General features: G+C 44.3%; 1 protein-coding gene and 1 pseudogene across 2 annotated transcripts in view; one reads left to right on the top strand and one right to left on the bottom strand.

Annotated features, from left to right (window-relative positions):
• Positions 1-5,412: 5,412 nt before the first annotated feature.
• On the bottom strand, positions 5,413-12,077 carry LOC146588007 (uncharacterized; annotated as a pseudogene). Its single transcript, XR_014897534.1, has 2 exons — positions 8,458-12,077; positions 5,413-7,828 (listed from the first exon to the last, which is right to left on the bottom strand). The product of XR_014897534.1 is annotated as an uncharacterized LOC146588007 (transcript).
• Positions 12,078-12,184: 107 nt separating this feature from the next.
• PNRC1 (proline rich nuclear receptor coactivator 1) overlaps positions 12,185-12,656 on the top strand; it is a 2,191-nt gene continuing 1,719 nt past the window's right edge. The window contains exon 1 of the mRNA XM_085318722.1: positions 12,185-12,610. Coding sequence (XP_085174848.1) covers positions 12,185-12,610 — 426 coding nt within the window. The remainder of the gene's footprint in view (positions 12,611-12,656) is intronic.

Raw genomic sequence — 12,656 nt, 5'->3', positions numbered from 1 at the left:
AGCCACACTGTGAAAAACATCCAGACGTAACGTTCAACAACATATCATCTACTGCATGAAACGAAATCGTAGTGGTAATAGTGTGGTTAGGGTATGGGTAAAGTAATCAGCCAACTAAAAAGTCATGATCCAATCTAATTTACGTAAGTAGAAAGCATGACTCAGTCCTTGGAGTTGGGCTGCTGAGTGACTTGACTCCAACAAGTAAAACAGTATTCTGTTGCTAAACTTACTAATAGCTGTACTGTCTGAATATGGAAACCTTGATAAAAATCTTTTCCTGAATGGAGGTTCAGGTTAAAAGTAGCAGAGTAACTGAGCCCTTGGTCAGTGTGAGAGGCAGACTCCAGAGCAGTCAATAACTGCTAGTGGGTTATTGCTCCCTCACCAGCTGAAATATCCAAAACGGAGTGTTTCAACCTACAGACCTTCAACCTACAGACCTTCTAGTTACATGAAGATCAAGTTCTGGTTTGCTGTACTGACAATGAAAACAATCTGTTTCTCACGTGACCTGCTGCACACAGTAGAATATTGCCCAAAGGTACTCCATCTGGCTTTCTTCCTGCATCGTAAGATTGAGCTTACAGATGTATGTGATATAAAGCCTGTGAAGAATAATACAWGAGCTATAAACCTATTTTTATTTATATGCCTGTATTAGACAAGTTATGCAATATATTGCGCAAATATAAATGATGTCCACAGTCTCTCTCTTGAACTGTTTACACTCTTGAAAATATCCCAGGAAACTAGCCAAAGGCAAAGGAAAGAAATACTGARTACAGCAGTGATGTCGTCAGCCTAGTAACCATACAGGCTCTTTTATCAGACCTGATTATATATTTTAATTGTGTACRAATCAAATTATTGCAAAATGCATGTATGCAAATATATAGAGAAAATCAAATGTTCAAACATTGCATTTGTAAGGTTAGTTTTGCTTTCGGTCAGCATACATTGTGGAACATGTTTTACAAGACCATGTTACTCTCTCCAGGAAAAGCCTCACTCAAAACMAAGTCTAGGACTAGAGGAATATCCTAGCTGCCACAGTAAATGAGAAAATAGGGAAGTTATTTCACATCTCCCCTGTGCTGCTTATAATAACAGATCTATACTCTTAGGCATAATTTCACATGGAATTTCTGCAGCCTCACTAACCCTGGGAACCTTAACAGTAAGTTGGTGAATGTGGGTCTAGACGATGACATTGTATAGGTTGTTAATTCATCTCTTCCAGATATTTCTTAGAGAAGGGGACATTTTTTTAATAATATATATTTGAGTACCCCAGAAATGCTCTTTTCACATTCTCACCCATTAAGGGTTCATAGCACAGTAGCAATGTATAATGGAAAGACTTGGCCTCAGCAACAAACAAACCCACAGTTTGTTGTTGCTCGTACAGCTCCAGCTAAAGTCCATGCCACTTGTTTCCGCTGCTGATTATACCTGCTGTAGCTAAGTTAAGATTAACACAGATGAACTACTCTCTTTGTACTCAAACTTTCCCTTGCTATGGGTAAGAAACTAATTGTCCAGATGGACCTTTATGGAGTTACTCAAAGAGATTAAGGTCCACGAGAAAGAGGTATGAGGATGATTCTGTACTTGCCTGAAATAAATTTCCTGGATGTCTGGGGTTCATTCTGCATTCCAGTGTTTTAGCTTTCTGGGTTTGGCTAACAGCTTTTATACTAAAAAGGTCCAGGCTGGAAAATCTTAACTCTTCTTCAATAAAGTCGTCTTGTGAATTCCCTTATCTACCCCTGTTCTACAGAAAGAGCTTTTCAAAAATCCCCTTTGTGAAAAACCTCCACATATCCTTCCACTCTCTGGGAGTTAGATCTGCTAAAATGAGCATTTTTCTTTTTTTTTCTTTGTCTTTTTTTTTTTTTTTTTTTTTTTTTTACTATAACTGGATGTTTTGTGAGACCCACTATGGGACACATTCTAAACTTTGTATAAAGTTAAGATTTTTATCACATTCAGTGGACTGTGTGAATCAGGCCCTACCTATACATATTCACTGACATGGAAAATTAGAAAAGCGTGCTATCAAATGTTTGTACACATCAGCAGAGAGTCATGAATAGAAAGAAAATGCTCTATTAAACATAAATTAATGGCAATGAAACGGGCATAGCATGAGTCTCAGGGGARTATAAGCAGTGTGAGCACAGCCCGGGTTGTACAACAGGAAGCTGGTTTTGTTCTGACTATTTAGTTCCTAGAGACAAAGTTGATTACCCCAGAGGGAGCAGGAAGAACACAGAAAAGAGGCATTTTTGTGTCCTGGGACACAACCCGCCTAATTTTATTCCCATCCTTGTTCACGGTGTCATTCGTATCAGCTTCCAAACGGGTAGAGCTGTGGGAGGTGATCCTCCTTACCCCTTGAGCCAAAGTCACACCAGAAGATTTCTTTTTATACGTCGAACTTCCCAGAATTAAAATCGACAACCCCGTTTAATGACTGTTTCCAGTGCAGCCCCGTTTCTGGCGAGGGGCCTCGTTCCCGGGAGGTTTCAGCCCCGCTCCCCAGCGCGGGGAGCTCGCTGCCGTAGGACGCAGGGTCTCGGCGCCGCCGTTATCTCAGCGCCGAGCGGCTCCGGCTTGATTCCCCCCCTGTGCCGAGCGACGGCCCGGGCTCGCTCGCCGGCGGTGACGCTGGCCGGCAGACCGGCRGGGCAGGGGAGCAAGCAGCCCCCCCGTCCTGCCCTGGGCTCAGCCGGGCCGCGGTATGTGTGGGAATTTTGCGGCTGTATCTTCTAGGTTTTCCAACGTGGAGAAGACGAAGACAAAGTTAGACTCGGGACAGCCTTAGGATAGATCATAGCCTGGTTGCCTTCASCAGGGTTGCTGATCCAGCCTCGCCTGCGAGAGACCCCCGCTGCCGCCGCCGAGGCTTGCTGTAATCTGCGGGTGGCACAACTGCAGATACGGATGGGAAATTTGGAGTTGCTTTCTTAGGGGTGCRGAGGACGGTTCCCTTGTATTCATCACCTGCTTAACGCCAAGTAGTATTCGAGTCTACAGGAACCACGGCATCCAAAAGCGTTATCGATAAATGCGGGTCCGGTTTTGACGGTCTCTGTTAATCACCGCAGAGACAGCGAAGTAACCTGCCGTGAGCGCTGGCCTCCCTCGCCCGAGGCACGCCGCTTCGCAGCAGCTCCCCGCTCCTCTCTGAGCGCTGCTTAGAGAACCCGCACACTACCTGGAAGGGCTGCTGAGRATGGAAAAAAGGCTCAGGTTGTGGCACTCCGCAAGAGAACAATAAGAAATGAACAGGGGTCGGAAGGAAAAATCCTTAATACGTAGAAAGGTGTAACAGARAATCTTTTTGTTGTGATTTGCCCATTTTTGCTTCAACCAGCTGCCTTTAACCAGAAGTGATACATAATATTAAAGATCTGCTATCCAGCAGGCAGCAGTGACAAGTCATTCCACTGGAGGTATACTGTGTAATAAAAAGTCCATTTCCTATGCCCAACCTAGGAACTTTTGTTTGAGTATTATGCAAATCACCACCAGCAGAATATATGAAYCATATAATTTCACTGAGCACGTTTTAAAGAAACAAATGCAGTTTTGACCCACTTTTTGTTTTGTCTGCTGGCTAAATTTACCTATTTCTGGGGCAAAGTATTCATCCCTATCTCAAAACACAGTTCAAATAGTCAAGGCCAAAGAGTACGTGCATTTGATTTCACAACCGTAAGTGCTGATGAATGAATACCGCAACCAAGAATTTCTACAGTGCTGTGTAAATTCCAGTGGTCATCAACAAGTTACACAATTTCACTTCTGGTTTATATTAACACATAAACGAAATATGTTCCATGACTCTTACTTTGCATAACGTTCAAATCAGTTATTTCACTTATTTAAGGTTCAATTAAGGTGTAAGAAACAGACCTTGCATTTGGTTGGATTTAAATTTTTGTAATAGTTGTTGGTAGGTATTTTAATAAAAAGATTGTACATATTTATTAAGAAMCGCTTAGGTGATGTAATTAAAACTTGAATTTTAACAGTTCTTAAGCCTGACTTTCAACAGCTATTCAACTGAGTCCAGCTCAACATTAATCTTTGTTTTTAGAACACATATTATAAAGCTTATGTTGAACTAGCCTGTTATGACTTGAATTTGTCCACTGGCCATGCATCACTGACAGTAAACRAATGAATAGTCTTGTTATAAAGGAAATTATTTCCTTTACCGAAATATGTAAGCTTGAACCTTGTTGAAGAAATGGCAGGATCTGGTCTGGTATATCCTATGCTTTTAATATTCAGGTCAAACTTTTTTATTTATCATTTTTCATTTCCAAGATTTTTTGCAGTTAACAAATAAAACACATCCTATTAAGGCTCTAAATTCCACATAAATATAAACAGCTCTTATTAAAGTCATTGCAGGGAGGAAGTAGTAAGGTAAGGAGAGCAGAATTCTATTTAACGATCTTACTCTAATATTTACTTTGTCTTTCTATGATTAAAAGAAAAAACAACCCAGTTTGCTTTCGGGACTTGCATGTATTTCATAAATATTGCATCAGCTTGCCACGTCATATGACATTTGGTATTCCATAATCCAGTTCTCGAGAGCAAGTGTAAGCAGCTGATTGATTTTCCCGTCCCTTAGGAGATTTAGCATGGCACAGCACAGTTAYACTCGCATTATTTTACAAGTACTTTATTCAGTTTTATTTGCATTTCTCTTTGTAAGTAAGTTATTAAAACAGATCAGAACAAATTAAGAAGACCCAGCTTTAGTGAGGTTAAAAGAGAATTAGGTGAAGGAAGCAGCAGCAGCTAGTCTGTGCCAAGATTTGGAGATGAGTATTTTGAGACAGAATATGAACGAAAGGCAGCAAGGCTAGCTGAAAGAGGATGTAAAGGAAAAACAAATAAGGAAACTTATCTCCCATGGTAATATGATAGCACAACTGAAGTAGTAAAACATGCAGCTGAAGACAAAAGATAAGTGGGATGAAATAATAATGCTGAGAAACAGGAAGGTATAGAAAAGGACATGAGGTAGGACTGATGGCTTAGAAAAGCACTCAAGGTGCGGCACACTGTGGTACATTTTAAATTGCTACCCGCAGATAGAAGAAAGCTGGTGACCTAGAAGCAGAAGAGCAGATAAAAAGCTTGTGGTAGCAAATCTCTTTCTTTAAAAGAGAAAAACGAAACCAAACTAGATCTGTATCATCAACTGTAACTTGCATGCAGGAAGCTTTGGAAATTGGAAAATCCCAATGTTGCTCAGGAGGGAAAAACTCCCCTCTCCTTTCAGCTCAGAAATGTCACTGGAAAGTCCCAGCCTGAAAAAAAAAATCCACTAAGTAAACAAATTGCCTATACAGCAAAAAAAGAAAGAGGAACAAAGTCAAGAGATACTTTCACATTAAAGGAGTTTATTTTCAAGTTAGAATTTCTCTGAGTGACTTCAGTTCAAGTTCAAACAAGAAAAATCTCATTAGGATGAATAAGCCAGTAAACTTCATTCCTGATATTAGGCTACAGAAACAAAGTTCATTTACAAAGCAGACAGGACCTTCAACTTGGAATTTTCTTGGTTTTCTGCTGAGTGTAGTCAAACAATCCCAGTGACAATACAGACTCCCAGGATTATCAGATCGCTGTAAAATTAGAAATGACTGTCTGGCAAGTTTGTGTTGCTTTTTTTCCCCTCCTTGTTTGACACGTATTTTTAGACAAAGCAGCTCTGCTCCATAATATGCTTCCCAACAACCTCACACTGCRCACGGTTGCTTGTTTTACAAGCAAGTTCAATGCTGGGAATTTTTCCAGCATTGTATGTTAAGAAAACAAGGAAAAACCATGGCTAGTCACTTTGAGACAAGAAATACAGCACTGGGCAACTGGGCAACATTCTACAGTTCTTCCATAACTAGCACTGATGAAAACAGAAGCATTAACAGAAACATCTACCTTTTTCTGAAATAAATCAAGATTCAATGAAGTGGCAGTACAACCATGCTAACAGAAAGCAGATGACAATTTAGGAAGTGTCACTTGAACTGCTTTATCTCCAACTCTATAAAATAATTTCGCAGAATTTTATTATTCTCCAGCTCAAGTTCTCTCAATTCTCATCAGTATTTAAAGCTACTGCAGACAGCCATCACAAACAAATATGCTACCCCAACAGCCAGCAATTTTTAATATTTATGAAACTGCAATCCTATTCATAGCCTCAAAAATGTGGAAGAAAACGTTGCTTGCCAGTCTTGGGGGGGGGGTATATTTGAGGGTTTTTTTTTATGCGTTGCTCTTCATGTATATAAATAGCAGGAAGGAAACAAAATCGCAGCTAAGCTTGCAAACACCATTTTTTATCWTTCTTCCTGTCACCAGATACGGGCATAATTCTACTCCTATTGTCATAAAGACGGGTAGGAGGATATTAACCTCTGCAGTGAAAGCTCAGAGCCCAAGTCCACTGATCACGTCTCTAATTCTCAAGCTTCGAACAGCGGGGATTAATGACCACAAAAGCTTTCCCTCATCGCAGATTTCAAAACCAGTCCAGTTTTGCTTCCTGTATCTGATGCAAGAATTGTATTAAGTTCTGTAAAGGAGAAACGTCATGAATCTCTCTTGCTCTTAAGTATATTGTTACATACAGCACAGGAAAGAGAAGGCCGGATGTGTGTCCTGGAAGAGGTCAAGCAAAGGTGAGGACAGAAGCGGGGCTATATTCACAAAAAATGTACTAGCTGGATTCTTCATGATTTTCAGAGGAGTGTTTCTGCCCTTCTCAAAGCAAATAAAAGTAGGCTGCGACTGCAACATGAACATAACCCATTGATCTTCTAAGGGCTTTTTTTTAGGTGTGCTTGCCAATGTTGATGAGTACAAGGTAGCATGGACAGTGAGAATCCATTATGTTGAATAATGCCTACTGCAAGAGGCCTCAACCCTACTTTCTACTGTTTTCACAGCTTGAGTTAATACAGTTTGCTACAACAGCTGATGCGCTACTATACTGGAAAGTAGTAGATAATTCTGAAGCTTTAAAATTCAGGTGTTTACGTACTGGTAGTACAGACACGTTATTTGAAACCATTTCAAAATAGTAGCATCTTCAATGCCAAGCGGAGTGCTCTTGGATTCAGCTAATTATAAGAATCAGAATTTGTTTCTGATTTGTTTCTCACACACCCATAAATGATTCAGGAACTTTGCTCATGGGAATAAGTACGACCATAAATCTGGAAATTCCAGCCAAATGAGTTACTTACTTTAGTATATGTCTGATGGCAAGACACATAACTTAGTTGAGAATAATTAACAAAAAAAAGTTGATATATTTGCATATTGAACACCCAGTGAAATTAGGCAACGCTGAAAAAACCCATAAAGCTGAAATGTCAATGATATTCATTTATGCTTTGTTTTTGATTTGTTTTGTTCATTTGTTTTTAACATGTTACACGGTTTTATTTTATAAAGCTTCAAACAGCATGGATATGGAATCAACTAAGCATTGTAAATAAAAAACTTCATAAAGGAAGAAGAGAGGAAAAAAACTTGAATCAAGCAGAACCAACCACACCTTCATCAAAAGAAGGACTTCTTTAATCAAAGCAGGTATCTGACCCAAATAAAAAAAAAATAACAAACAAATCCAATTCTTAATGGAGTCAGTGATGGTTATCAGAAGAGGAAAATAATTTCCCAGCTAATTCTGAGTCTGGCATTGCTCAGAGTTTTGTGTTCCATTTTATTTTGTTATTTTTCCTCTCTGACCTTGTCAGTCTTGTTATGACGAAAGTTCACTTGGCAGCTGATGAGAAAAGAAAAACAAGATCAACTGTACAGCTCAGTGATTAAGCGAGAAAAAAAATGCAAACACATTCTAAGTTCTTGCAAATGCAAATAAGGTTTTACTCTGCTCATTGACAGATTAAGCAAAAAAGGCTCAAAGAACCCTGAAAGCTTTCAAGCTGCACATCAGAAAGTTGGAAAGTGCWAAGAATTAACACAGAATATGCATGAGAAACCTGGACTCGGATTAAAAGGCAGTACAGTAATTTTTAGCTGCAACAGGGACAGGTTGCTCAAAAGCTGCCTGCAGCTCACTGGGTAATTCAAATGCCAAGGGTAGGGCTGGCATCAGAGCTGCACTAATACAGACACGGCAAGTRTCACCATTCCTACAGCAAAGGAAGTAGATACCAGAGAGGGAGGCTGTAAACCCCAGTAGCTAAGTGTTAACATACCGCGATTGACTGAGGCGGCACAGAACAGGTTGGTATCAATTCTGCCATGCCTGCAGCAGGGACGGCTATCTTGTGACAGAAGTATGAGGTGGACACCTGGGAACRGGAACCACTGTACCCAGCCTGGCTAAGTCTGCCTTCAAACAAGTTTGAGCTGTCAAATTGACAATGTTAAAAAAAAAAGTGTAATTACCATTTCCTTTATGCTTGTAGATCACCAGACATTTCTTTTTCATCACATGAATGACGTCACTGCTAGAAACAGCTGCCTGAGGATCTCAACTGAAACTATCACGGCAGTCACATTAACGAGTCTCAGTGTAGATTCAGGAGCAGAGTTTAAATTATCTTTCAAGTTATTTTACCAAATAAGAAAAGCCATAATTAAGAAGTGAAATACTTCAACAACAACARCTGATCACTATTTAAAACATAAATGTAATGTTTTTACTCTATAGATTTGACAATTTATCAGAGAATAAGCATTAAATGTAGCCTGACTGCAAATGAAGTACTGTTGAAAACCATTTGTATACTAAAACATRTATGCTTTAGGGCTTAACCTTAGGGTGTATGAATAAAATGGAATTGTACTTATCTGGCTATACAAATTACAGATCTTTTATGTACATTTCAATATTTCATGTTAAGCAAGATTAAGCTTCAATTTTAACTTCTGACATACAAAAAAGRAAAATGTACTTGGTGAAACTACTGCATCTCCACAACAGACAATACTATTTCAAACTTTCCCAAGAAGATACCCCAAAACTATTAAGATTACAGCTGTTGCTATGGTATTATCAATCTTTTAGGCTCATGGGAAGCAATGACTTCTAGGCCCACGCGCAGGGGCAGTAAGTTGTCTTTTTTTTTTTAATCTCCACTAACTGCTACTCTTTATCAATCTAGTCTCTTTCTAAAGCCACAATCAAGACACCATATTCCATGGGAACTGCTGACCACAAGGAGAGGGGAGCACAGCACAGCCCATTTCCAGCCCACTCTCACTGCTAAGGCTGGAAGGCCATATGTGAAATATATCCCTCTTGCTGACAAAAARCATGGAGGCATGGCCATGTTGAGAGGCTCAAAACAGGCCACAGACTAGCATTACACAAATCACAGTAGCAAAAAAAGTAATTATTTTGTTACAGCACAGTAGCACAGTGTATACCCATGTCCACATCTCGCTCAYTGGTATTGTATAATGAAGCTGCAATGGAGTAGCAACTGCCCCCACCATAAGCTCACCTACTCTTTAACCAAAAGTTACAGGATTTAAGTAGTATTTCTGGATACCTTTGCCCCAAGGTTTCCAGGGGCTGTAGGCCACCAAAAGCACCATTACACACACATAAGATCACAGTGATCATTTCTCTGACAAAATCTTGTTGCAAGGATCCATACACTTGTTACCTAACTGGACTGCTGCTTAGCATCTTACAAAAGGTTGGTTGCATAGGAACCCAATCTAGCAGAGAATTCAGCTACTCTCATGACTCAGAAGAAATACTTACTGATACAGCAAAATAACTTCTGCATACAGTGATGCATATACAAAAGCTTCAGGTTATACAAGCAAATTCCCACAAAATACCCATTCCATGACAATCATACATCTTTCTAATGCCATCATGTATTCATATTCCTCAATTAAATAGGTATTTTCCAAACTGAAAAAAAAAATCACAATCATTTACAGCAATGCCRGTTAAAATTCTACACTGTGAAAACTGTAGACATTTACACAGGTGAAACATTTTATTTGKAATTTGGTTTTAGAACTTTACTTGTAGATTTGTTTTTATCTGAATCTCAACTATATTCCATTCATTTTATATTCTTAGCAAGTAGGGGTCATTGTTACAGACATCAAACTTTCTCTTATGTATTCTCTCTTACACTAGTGATTTGTAAGAGACGGTAGAATTTTATCTCACACACTTGTTTGCTGAAATAACTTAACTAATTAATAATAATTATTCTAGATAGGCACTAAGTCAACCAGAAATCAACATGAAGCCTGAAAACATCAAACAAGTATTCAAAACAATTTCTGTTTTCATAGGAAAAAAAATATTAATAGCTGATTTAGTTAAGAATTTCCATTGGTTCCTTTTTCCTAGCCCTCAATAAATAGAAAGTGTAAGGCATGCGGAGTCAAAATTCTTTAATGGAACTCAAGCTAAAAAGCACTGTGTGCAGTTTACCAAGGGATTTAAACAGAGACCTTTTCTTCTTCATAGTGTGCAACATTTTCACTGCCTCCAGATAAAAACAGTAAGCTGGCCGCAGACATAGCCTAGCAAACAAGGGGAACAAACAAGCAGGAAAAACACAACCATGGAAACCTCAAGACACTGGGTGTGAAAAAGGTGTCAGGGCCTATTTCAGCTGGAGTGCAAGGCCTGAAGGCTGCTGTGTTAAACACAGTATCGCTTCTCCAAGTGACACGTTAGGAAATAGGGGGGGGGGATCGGTCACACACACCGGGACAGGACTGCCGTATTCCAAGCGGAGGGAACCCCACGGCGCCCCCACTCAGGGAAAGCAGCGGTGGCTTCTCTCGCTAAACACCAAGTGAACAGAAAATGGGGAAAGCTTGGGCATCGCGCAGGGGGGTAGGAGGCTCTGTAACAGTGTATGCACGGCGGCAGGGCCAGGCCCCGGCTATTTGCAGAGCCCCTCCAGCCGCTCCAGGGTGCCCTTCATGTCGCGGATGCGCTTGGCCAGGGCGGGCACGGGCTGCATGGCGCGGTCCAGCTCCTCGCAGCGCGCCACCAGCGCGTACATGGCGCGGATGCTGAGGTCGGCCGCCTCGCCCAGGCTCTCCACGCCGTCGCGGTAGGTCTGGATGCAGCCCACGCTGAGCGCCGTCAGGGCCTGCAGCCCGCAGTGCACGTTGCGCAGCAGCTCGTCCACCTGCGCCGCCACCTGCCCCGCCAGGGCCACCACGTCCTGCAGCGCGCCGGGGTCGATGGCGGGGATGGGTCCCGCCGCCGCCGCCGCCGCCGCCTCGCCCCGCGGGGCGCCGCTCAGCCGGATCCGCCGCTCCAGGTTGTTGGCCACGAACTGCGTGAGCCGCCCCTCGCGCAGCACCGTCCCCTCCAGCTCCAGGGCGCTCGCCAGCGTGGCCCGCCGCCCCTCCGCCGCCTGCTGCTGCCTCGCCGCCGCCGCGCCGCCCGCCAGGCTCAGCGCCTCCAGGCTCCGCTCGTCGCGCTGCCGCGCCGCCCCCTCCGCCGCGGCCGGGGCCGGGGCCGGGGCCGGGGCCGGGGCCGGGGCCGGGGCCGCCCCAGCAGGCCGCAGCGCCGGCGTCTCCATCCCCAACGACGCGCACCCGCCTCGCGCCGAGGGGCGGGCCCCCCCGTGTTTACGTCCCTGCCGATTGGCTGCGCGGCGGCGCGGGGGCGAGGCCCGGCCTGCCTGCGCGCCGCCCCATTGGCCGGCCGCTCTCAGAAGGAGAGCTGTTGGCTCCGCCCCTTTCGCTTCGCACTGTGGGCCTGTGACTTGGAGACTGGGGCGTGCCCGCTGTTTGTGTCTGCCCCGATTGGGCGGTGTGCGGAAGCGGGCGTGCTCCGAAGTGTTTGTGTCGCTTCTGATTGGCAGAGGCGGGGCCACCGCTGGGGCTGTTTCCCTGCGATTGGCGGTACTCAGCGGAGGGGCGTGACCCTCGCGCCTTCCTCCCGCGGCGATTGGCCGGACGGCGGAAGGGGGCGTGCCCCTCTCGTGTAACAACACTGGGKCGCTGCTGCCTGCTCCTTTCACTCCCCCGCCATGTTCTCCTAGCAGTGGATCTGATCGCGCCATCATCTCAGCCCACAAAGCCCGGGTAGACACTCCCCAGCGACCCGAACCACCCGTCCCCGCCTGGGCTCGACCCCTCTCCCCTGTACAGCTCTGGGTACCCACAGCCCACCATGGTCACCACCACGGCGCCGCCGCCTTTCCTGGCTCGGATCTCGGCAGGCACCGAAGACCCCAGACGGCTGCCCTCGACTCTACTCCAGCGCCTCAGGCGAGGGGACAGCAACTGTGAGAACCAGCCCAGCTGCTGCCTGGCGGGTCCGGGGGGCAGCGCGCGGCCTGCGCTGAAGAGAGTGAGGCGGAGGAAGGGGAAGATCCGGCCCAGCCCCGCGGGGCTCCTGCCGAGCCGCTACCAACAGTACCAGCAGCATCGCGCCGGCCTGGGCAGAAGGACCCCGCTGGGAGCGCACGGCCCGGGCGAACTGCGCGTGCCTGTCGCACCAACCGTCGCCGCCCCCAGCGGAGTAACGACCCTCCCCGAGGAGCCCCCCGTGGCTGTCCCCTCGAGACCAGCGCCCAGCAAACCCCTCAGGAAGGAGGTAAGGAAGGGGCTGCGCTGCTTCTATTTACTTCTCCCCCTGCTCC

Source organism: Rhea americana, unplaced genomic scaffold, assembly GCF_003343005.1.
Source record: "Rhea americana isolate MKP2758 unplaced genomic scaffold, rheAme1 scaffold_55, whole genome shotgun sequence".
Classification (NCBI taxonomy): Eukaryota; Metazoa; Chordata; class Aves; order Rheiformes; family Rheidae; genus Rhea; species Rhea americana.
This window is presented reverse-complemented; position numbering and strand designations above follow the sequence as displayed.